Here is a 10334-nt window from a genome sequence, read left to right as displayed (position 1 = left end):
AGTTTTTAGAGTATTCATATAAATTTCAGACTTAGTCAAATTTTAGTAATCACCATGCTCATATCAACATTATCTCTTTGGTCTCTTCCCTGCATTCCCCCTCTCTCTTCCTTAACCCCTGATGAGTAGCCTTTTTGGTTATTTTATATGGACTTATGTTATGTTAGATTTGTCATTTTTGTGACTTAGAGATTCTGATTGTGATAGGTATAATGCCTTTTCTGTTTAAAGCTATGAACTTTGCCATCTATTAAACAACCTTATAAATGATATGATAAATCTCTTTTAATGAAATGGAAATGCTTAATTAAATGTTGGTTAGAAGTAATATTATTCAAATATGTGTTGTGCATATTAACTTCTATGTATGCCACTGGAGGAGAGACTAAGTCAACACATTCAATATTCTAGTTTGCATTGTGTCGAATTAACTCATTTGTGATTAAGGTTGTAGTATTACGTTGATGGATGCAAAAGAATGTTATATCTAAGTTTTCATGTTCCTATTTATTTTGAAATTGATTTGGTGCAAGTTTGAGTATCGGTCATGCAATGATAGTGTACTATTTGTCGGAATGCTTTGCATTCCTCTACCTTCTGATGTTTTTGTTGTTGCAGTTCTCTAATATAATATTGTTAGTATCAAGTGATTCTATGTTGTGCATCTATAGGTGTTGTGGAGGTCCACATCATATTTTGATTGTGTTTGACTGGATTGCATTATGGGTTCTATCTTCTAGAGTTGACTTGAGTGTTCATTTCGTGTGGTAGTGTGCAGAGTCAAAGGCGATGATTTGTGGTATAATGCAGAGTGAAAGGTGATGATTAGGGATCAACTGGAAGGTGTGCCAACATGGTGTGATGCTTCACACATCTTGTGTCCCTTTTGCATTACTTTGGTAAAAGTATTTGGGGCCGACTATTTATACTCTACACATTACATCTAATTAAGCCGACCTAATTGATGTATATTATTTGTGCAGTTGAAATACAAAGGATGAGATCTTTGAGAGAATTGTATGAGTGGAATAAGAATTGTTATACAATGTGTTAAGTGTGAAAATGTGCAATTGTAGATGAGAAGTAATGAAGTAAGTTTTAGATGTCTAGAACAATGAATTGTAATCAACATTTCTAAGAATGCACTTCTACTTAGTTCAACAATAATTATTCTTTGTAATTAGACCTATTGTATCTCGCTCTAAAGAAGTGATCTTCAATGTCCGGCAAGTCCATTGTATCTTTCCCTAAGGTTGTACACCTTATTTTGCAAGTCCAAATCAGAAGTAGTGAGCTTCCTTGGCCTAGAGACTAAAACTTTGTAATTATTTTTCATATAGTGAGATAGTTATCACATTGGTTTTCCCATGTAAAACCTTGGTGTCCTTGTGTGATTGATCTTTTGTTTTCATTTGTTTACTTTTGCACATGTGATAATTGGAATGAATGATAAATGAATGATTAAGTTTTAATATATTTTGATTCATTGCTTCACCCCAACTCTCAATATCTAGAAGTGTTCAACAACATTTGTAAATCTCATTTCACACTATGGTCATAATTTCAATTTACTTGATTTTAATCAAGTTGAATTTTTAATTTTTAATCAACGAGAATAGAAATAATTTCATAACATTTTTTTATCATTTATAATCAAATTCAAATTGAGATAACTTCTAAATTTAAATTAAAGGTATGTTTAAATTAGGGTTCTCTCTCTCTCTCTCTCTCTCTCTCTCTCTCTCTCTCTCTCTCTCTCTCTCACACACACACACACACACACACACACATGCACATGCACGTAGACAAGAAAAAAACAAATACATACATACATACATAGAGCGAGAGAGAGAGAGAGAGAGAGAGAGAGAGAGAGAGATGCCATATGATCGTAGATAGACCCACAACAACATAAAACTACCAAATCACCTTACTCATAAGTCACATATAGTGTATTCATAACATAATATTAATTTACTTAATTCTATTTGAAAATCAATAATCACTTTTATACCAATTCCACTTATATGACTGATCTCAATTCAAAATTCATATATGCACACACACATAGAATGATGTCATATAATCATGCATGGCCCCACCACAACCTAAAACCACCAAATCACCTTACTCACAGTTCATATATAGTTTATTCATACCATAATTTATTAATACTTAATTCTATTTAAAATTCCTTAAATTATTTTTATACCGACTCTCCACATATATGAATGATTTCAAATAAAAATTCATATGCTTTACACAAAAATATCATAAGCAATAAAAATTATTCACCCATCCATTGGTTTTTTATGACATTAGAATAAGTTGCATGGTAAGGATTGATCCATAATTTAGGGTTATCACCAACATACTTAATATAATACATATTAAAACAACTAGGGAATAAGAATCATTAAACTTCTACCTTTGTAGTATAATTATCTCATAAACTATATTACACCTACCAATGTAGTAACTTTATGAAGGCATATCAAAATATCAAATGTGTACATAGGTTGCAATAGGTGTGGTAGGGTTGCAATAGTATTTGGGTTTCACGCCATAGATTGAATCAAGTATCAACATTTGAAACTCTAAAAGTGATAAAATAAACTAAAAATGCGAGGTTTCCAATCTAAGAAGTTATCTTTTGAGTTGATGTAGGAGGTTAGCATATTCACAATATGTACACTAGTACTATAAGGTTTATAAGATTCACCAAAAGGTTCAACTAGCTAACATCATAAGAGTCAACCAACAAGGGGAATTGTTACAGGGATCATAAAATAGCTAGAGATTATATACCCTCACCTTGAATTGGACTTTCCTTTTACAAGTCACTAAGATTGGGGTTGAAGGAGAACCCTAAAATTGTGCCAATAGGTGAATAGAAAAAATGACAAAATGAGTGTTAAAAATATTCTTATGAGCACGACGATGAGAGAAGCATGGGTGAAAACCTTAAGCATTGGTGGTGAGGGAAGTGGGGAATGTGGAGGTGATGATGAAGGTGAGGAGAATGAAGGAAAAGGTGATGGGGATGTGGAGGTTTTGACACCTTTGTCAAAGGTGACAATTGCTAGCTTTCATGATGGTTTCTACCTTGGGTCTATTCCCCTCACAATAGAGGTGATGGATCCTTGATTTTATAGTGACAACTTTATCATTGGTGCTAATGTTGTGGCTAGAGACATCCCTATTGTTGAGTATGACAAGGGTAATGACAATTTGGAGGTTGATTTGTTTCCTTGGATAGATTCTTGGGGCAAGGAAGAAACTCTCCTTGATATCCTTCTAGAGGCCCATTCGAATGCTTTGCAATATGTTAAGTGAGTTGAAGAGGATGAATAGATTGTGACAATGTGATTGGACACTATACAAGCTACATGTGTTGAGGATACTAAAGAGGATGATTCACTTACAACGATATGGTTGGAGGCCCAATAAGCTACTCAATTGCACTCAATCTCTTTATTGCAAGGTGTTCTAAACAAGGGGTTTGTTAAGCCTATTCTCTTTGAGACCAAGTTGTGTTAACTTGGAAACTCTTTTAAGAGGGATTTCCTATTGCCCCTTACCCCTTCATATGAAGGGTTTCTAGATTCATTTTTCTCCCTTTCCAAGATCATTAAATTTGTCCCTTGCAATTTGTGTGTGATATGGAGGTTGTGCTCACCCTTTTTGTTGCCCAAGATGAGCTTTCTCCTTCCTAGAGTTTGTTGTTGGAAAGCAAAGATATGGACGTTTATCCTATTGTAGATCCTTTGAATCCTTAATTTTAGAACTCAATTTTGTCTCTTTCTAATGTATGAAGGAATAATGCCTCTACAAACTTACACCATGCTCTTATTGGGATATTTCTTAATCATAGACAAAACATTGTTGTTATTCATAGTTGGGCACCCAATTGTTTGTTTGGATTTGGTCTACTAATTGTGCCTTCAAATCCATCAAGGACTACTCCTACATTCTTCTAGGAGGTCCTTCGGTTCTTGGTACAACTATTCTCTATTTACAAAAATGGGCTACTAGTTTGATGCTTCTAAGTTAAATATTGTTCCTATTTGAGTTCATCTCTAAGAGCTCCCTTTGGGTTTATAGAACGAATGCATCACCATTAGTCAGTTTATTACCTTGGACAATGTCATTTAAATAAAACTAGTTTTCTTTATGCTAGATTTGTACTTGTACTAAATTTGGTACAGAGTTGGCCAACATTATTAAAATGTGTTTCAAGCTTGGTGCTTGGGGGTAGAAACTTCATTATGAGCCCTCTCGTCGGAACCACTTTCACAATTCTGGGCATTTCTCCTTGATGTGCCATGACGTTCACGAGAAGGTGCTCAAGTGAATGTTATGGGTATGGATTGCAAGGTACAAGCTAGACCCATTAGCCCCTCTTTCGAGAACAATCTTTTTTACCACCCTCAACCTCATGTTAATGGGAAGGTGCTAGATCCTATTGAATGAGACCTCATTTCTAAGGCTAATAATTCTTGCAAGGTGAAGAAAAAAGTTGTTATTGTGATTGATTGTGCTTTGACTATGTTTTCACCCTTGAACAATGGAAGGATAATCCATTCCCATCCTACCCAAGACTTCTTAGGCCTTTCTTGAAGTTTGGTTTTAAAATACTTTGACTGGTTGGATTTTAGTTTGTTGCTCCTAGTCGTGTTCTTTAGCTAGTTCTAATGTTGTTTAAAGGGCTCTTTGTGTGAAACTTATTTTTTTCACCTCTATGGTTGTTTTACTTTGTAGATCCTTTGTTGATCCTTTTTATTTGTACAAGGGTTTGGGCCCTTTCAAAATCCCTATTTGCCTTCATCAAAATAATATCAAAATGAGTTTTACTAACTCCCATCCTACCCAAGACTTCTTAGGCCTTTCTTGAAGTTTGGTTTTAAACTACTTTGACTGGTTGGATTTTAGTTTATTGCTTCTAGTCATGTTCTTCAGCTAGTTCTAATGTTGTTTACAGGGCTCTTTGTGTGAAACTTATTTTTTTCACCTCTATGGCTGTTGTACTTTGTAGATCCTTTGTTGATCCTTTTTATTTGTACAAGGGTTTGGGCCCTTTCAAAATCCCTATTTGCCTTCATCAAAATAATATCAAAATGAGTTTTACTAACTCCCATCCTACCCAAGACTTCTTAGGCCTTTCTTGAAGTTTGGTTTTAAACTACTTTGACTTGTTGGATTTTAGTTTGTTGCTTGTAGTCGTGTTCTTCAGCTAGTTCTAATGTTGTTTACAGGGCTCTTTGTGTAAAACTTATTTTTTTCACCTCTATGGCTGTTTTACTTTGTAGATCCTTTGTTGATCCTTTTTATTTGTACAAGGGTTTGGGCCCTTTCAAAATCCCTATTTGCCTTCATTAAATTAATATCAAAATGAGTTTTATCAACTCCATTTGCAAGAAGAAAACAATCATAAAATAACAAGCATCAAAGATAAAATTTTCTTTTAAAAAATATTCGAAAATGAAATTTAAGGTGCCAATCTATATTAGATAGGGTCACCATATACAATAAACAAAAAAAAAGTTAAAGATATAAGATCCTCTAACAATTTTCAAAAATTTGCCAAATACACATAAACTTTAAAAAACTAATAAAAGTAAAGCCAAATACATATTAACTAAGTCATACTTAAGTTTTACTTGCTACACATCATGATATTATCCACACTATGTAATATTAACCCGGAACTCAAATAGAAGCATTAGAAGCAACTTCCACCTTACATCATTCTTCCTCTGAAATATTCTGTAGCTATTTCTAACTATTGGGTCTTCTAAAGAGAAAATTGATGATGTTGGAAATCATATCTCTCACAAAGATCAGCGGTGAGGTCGTTCTTCCGGTAATGGTGAATATTCCGAATCCGAATAGCATTGTGAACCAAAAGAAATATCCCATAACAGGTTCCACCTTATTCCATGGGTACATAACCATCGAATAGACTGAAAACGCAACAGCACTAGACAATGCGAACCACAGTACAATTTTTGTGAGACCTTCTGCTCTATTCATAATTTGTTGCTCCGCTTCCCCGTTCAAGGTGTCACTTCCCTACAGTCATTTAGAGTTAAAAATTAAATAATTAAAAATATTTGTTAGATAAACGATGCTACATCTTGTTTTAAATGTTTGTTTTAGTGTTTTTTTCCTTAATTTATATACGAACATATGTAATTCTGAAAGCTGAATAGATTATAGTAACTTTAAAAGTCATTTTTTTAAAGATTTCTTTATGAATTTCATCGCTCTATATAAATATAGCTTCGTATGCTCTTCTGAAATAAAAAGAGTCGGCAAGTCTGCAATTTTTCAGCAGTAGACACGGAAATTTAGAATTAACATTCAGGATTTTCTACTTGTGAGTCACCTACAAAAAAGTATGGATTCACCTACCAAAAATGACATGGCCATGCTAGAGTTATTGTGAGCATTTTTTATCATGTAGATGTTAATTTTCATGTCTTTTGGGATGATTTTGTAGCATGTTCTATAGGTCTTTTCATTCCTTTTGCATGAAAATTTGGATGTGGGTTGGTAAGCAAATATGATTGTAGATCTTAATCAGTGGATTCTTGGAAAAAATTGGTGTTCTTTAACTTTGAGGTAGTACTTTCAAGACTGAATTAAACAATGTGGGTTAAAGTCCTACACGTTCATCAAATCTTTTTTTTGGGTGCCCTAATTCCATATCGATATTACAAATTTTTAGATCCATTGAAAAGGGTTGGGTTTCTTTCATCTATAAGGTAAAAGCTCATCTAGGTTGAGCTCAAAATTGTATGTAAATGAATATAATAGAATGCCTCAATTTCATGGAGATCTTAATCTCTTGGTATAATTCCAAGCCAAAATGTTGGAAATTCGATAAATCTATTCATTTGTGAAAAGAGTGCACGAAGGAGAAGAAAAAGAAAGGTAAAAAAGATATACCTGATCTTGACTTTGAAAACTCCTCTCAAGATGAAGTACATGCTTCTGTCACAAACTTGGCAAAACGTGCATTGGAGGATGTGTGATTTATAAATTTAGGTGACTCTTTCCACATGACCTCTCAAAGAGGTTGGTTTTTGAAGTACGAAGAGTTTGATGGTGGGAAGGTGCATCTCAATGACGACTCTCACCTAAAATTTGTTGGTCGCAGAAGAGTCAAGACCCAATTCTCTAATGGCAAAGTGAAGGGGATTGATGGTGTCTCGCACATCCCTAGATTATTACAAAATCTACTTTCAATTAGCAAGTTGAGTGATATGGGTCTGCAAGTTGTTTTCTCGAGTGGTGGATGTAAGATGACAAGAGGTTGTATGGTGCTTGCTTAGGGTGTTCGGATTGACGCCCTGTATAAGCTAGATGCATGCACGATTCAATACAATAGTGCTTCTATGAAGTCCAAGAAAAGGGCTTTGGATTCTTCACCCTCGCCGATTCAATGCAATAGTGCTTCTGTGAAGTCCAGGAAAAGGGCTTTGAATTCTTCATCCTCACTATTAGATCAAGCAGAGAAGAAGATTGTTATTCCTACATTTGATGGTCATGCTTTCTGGGTATGTAAGGGTGCACGTGCTTTGGGCAAAAAGCTCCCAGCAGCGAAGCCATTGTTATGGCATCATAGGCCATACTAGTGAGAAGGGTCTTAAAGCCCTATAAGTGCTTGTTAAAGGCCTTGATGACTGTAATCTCAAGTTTGATTAGATGACTGTAATCTCAAGTTTGATTAGATGACTGTAATTTCGAGTTTGACTTTTGTGAACATTGTGTTTATGATAAACAACACCGTATTTCATTTTATTCCAAATTTCATAAGCCTTTGGGGTTTTCTATTATGTTCATTCAGAAGTGTTTGGTTCTATTTAATGTTCCAATGCAGTTAAAGAAGGTTAGTTTCCAAAAGAACAGTAGACGTGATTACTGCCAAACATGCCATCAGAAAAATTATGAGCAATAAAAAAATCCAGACTTCTTATAAATGCCGTTATCTAAGAAATACCAAAGAGATGATTGAAAAGAACAAAGTTCCAGAATACTTAATAGAATTCAAGAGTTGTAACTCAAGCATTCACCGATTACCGGTTGCTGTTGCTGTCGATTTATTCCTTGCGGAAGGGCTCTCATTCCACGCAGAACTTGTGTTTCTTCGCTTGGCCTCGGCAATTGAAAATGGTTAAATGCAAAATTTTGCCCCTGGAAGGAATTCGAGAGTGAGGGAACTTCCAATGGAGAAAACTCCAGAGATACTTCAAAAAAAAATGTACTCATGGTTAGACACTTACGTAAGTTTGATTAGATGACTGTAATTTCGAGTTTGACTTTTGTGAACATTGTGTTTATGATAAACAACACCGTATTTCATTTTATTCCAAATTTCATAAGCCTTTGGGGTTTTCTATTATGTTCATTCAGAAGTGTTTGGTTCTATTTAATGTTCCAATGCAGTTAAAGAAGGTTAGTTTCCAAAAGAACAGTAGACGTGATTACTGCCAAACTTGCCATCAGAAAAATTATGAGCAATAAAAAAATCCAGACTTCTTATAAATGCCGTTATCTAAGAAATACCAAAGAGATGATTGAAAAGAACAAAGCTCCAGAATACTTAATAGAATTCAAGAGTTGTAACTCAAGCATTCACCGATTACCGGTTGCTGTTGCTGTCGATTTATTCGTTGCAGAAGGGCTCTCATTCCATGCAGAACTTCTGTTTCTTCGCTTGGCCTCAGCAATTGAAAATGGTTAAATGCAAAATTTTGCCCCTGGAAGGAATTCGAGAGTGAGGGAACTTCCAATGGAGAAAACTCCAGAGATACTTCAAAAAAAAATGTACTCATGGTTAGACACTTACGTGCCGAAATGTCAGGCCTTGAGGTTCATATATAAATAAGGTTGTTGAATTCAAAGATGGATCTCTCGTTGGAGCTCTTATCTGACCAAGCTGAACCTGGCATGACAACAGATCAAATATTCACACGATAAGCTGGCACTATTATCTTCTGTGCATCTTGTAATCCAATACAGACAATTTAAATATTTACTACAAGAACAACCCTACATACCTAGAATCTACTATATGCAGTTCATGGTGGACACTGCAAATCAATACAGTTCTATTCGTACTGACCTTTCTATGCACTATCTATACATCAAGACTTGTCTGTAATTGTTTGATTTATGTCCAGTTTGATAAATTTAATACAGGTCCTTAAATTGGTTGTATTGTCCATTCAATGAGTGAGCTGTTAAAATGCAGTGTGTACTGCAGAAATTGTTGTTTCCCTACCGTTATTTGTACTTCATCATGTGGTTGTGGCCGAACTACTGGACTCCATTAGTGAAATGAAATTAAGATGCAACATACCGTGTCAAAATTACACGCAACCATAGATGTTCCTGCTATATTAGACTCTGCACAATGTGGAAATTCATGTATTTTCAGCTATGAATGCTGAGACAATTTTCTATTCTACTTAAATGTCTAGTCTTTGCGCCATGTGGATATTTTTGCATTTACAGCAATAAACACAGAGACATTTTTCTATTCTGCTATAAGTAGCCCTGCACATTCGAACAAACAGAAAAAAAAAGCTATTTAGAACACCTTGTATCGTTCTGTGTGTATACATACACGCATACACACACATACATACACACAAACATACACACAAACATACAGGCCTCTATTGCAATTCACTGACCCACACCAACATCTTTGAACCCTCAATTTAGTCCACAAGACACCAAAAAAAAAGGCATTCGACACCATTGCATTAAATAAAATAGAACTTTCACCACTTGTCTCCAACTATATGAAACCGTTACATTCAAATGATAGTGGAGGAGTGCCATACTTAAGCAACTCTATTATTATCCATATTTTTGAAACTCTTGTATACTATTAATATTGTTGCAATCCTAAGATTCTCCTCTATTATAAGATATCTCTGGACATAATTTCACAGAAAGACGATCTACAATAAAATCAATGCTATCCATAAACACAAAATGATTTCAAGAAAAATTTGACGGTTGCATGCCCGTTTGCTTAGATGTACAAAATAACCCAAACTTAGTTAAAAAAAATCGACGCCACTTAGTAGTGCCAGGAGCTGGCAGGGTAGTGGAAGTGAGGCGTTGGCAGGGTAGTCATGCTAAAGGCGTTTCTCAGCAGCAGAGACGTTTCTTTTCCATATTGGAATGGTATTAGCCGCCATCGCCTTTATATGAGAACGTTTTCAGTAGCGTTTTACTGGCCCCGTTAGAAATGGTGGACGCACTATAAATACCCCTTGCCCAAACAAATCTTTTCATCCAATTCTCTTGGAAAC

The 10334-nt window shown here is 35.0% G+C and overlaps 1 protein-coding gene across 5 annotated transcripts in view; it reads right to left on the bottom strand.

The window, feature by feature from the left end:
• Positions 1 to 5612: 5612 nt before the first annotated feature.
• LOC131053400 (uncharacterized) overlaps positions 5613 to 10334 on the bottom strand; it is a 61656-nt gene continuing 56934 nt past the window's right edge. For 4 of the 5 annotated variants that reach the window (XM_059212958.1, XM_059212959.1, XM_059212960.1 and 1 more), the window contains 4 exons: positions 8855 to 8950; positions 8652 to 8765; positions 8086 to 8199; positions 5613 to 6072 (listed from right to left, as the gene is read on the bottom strand). In XM_059212958.1, coding sequence (XP_059068941.1) covers positions 5779 to 6072; positions 8086 to 8199; positions 8652 to 8765; positions 8855 to 8950 — 618 coding nt within the window. In that variant the 3' untranslated portion in view covers positions 5613 to 5778. The remainder of the gene's footprint in view (positions 6073 to 8085; positions 8200 to 8651; positions 8766 to 8854; positions 8951 to 10334) is intronic. The other variant, XM_059212962.1, reaches the window with a different exon arrangement.

The sequence above is a fragment of the Cryptomeria japonica genome, chromosome 10, assembly GCF_030272615.1.
Source record: "Cryptomeria japonica chromosome 10, Sugi_1.0, whole genome shotgun sequence".
Taxonomy (NCBI): Eukaryota; Viridiplantae; Streptophyta; class Pinopsida; order Cupressales; family Cupressaceae; genus Cryptomeria; species Cryptomeria japonica.
The sequence above is the reverse complement of the archived record's forward strand: the minus strand, read 5'-3'. Positions and strand labels throughout refer to the sequence as shown.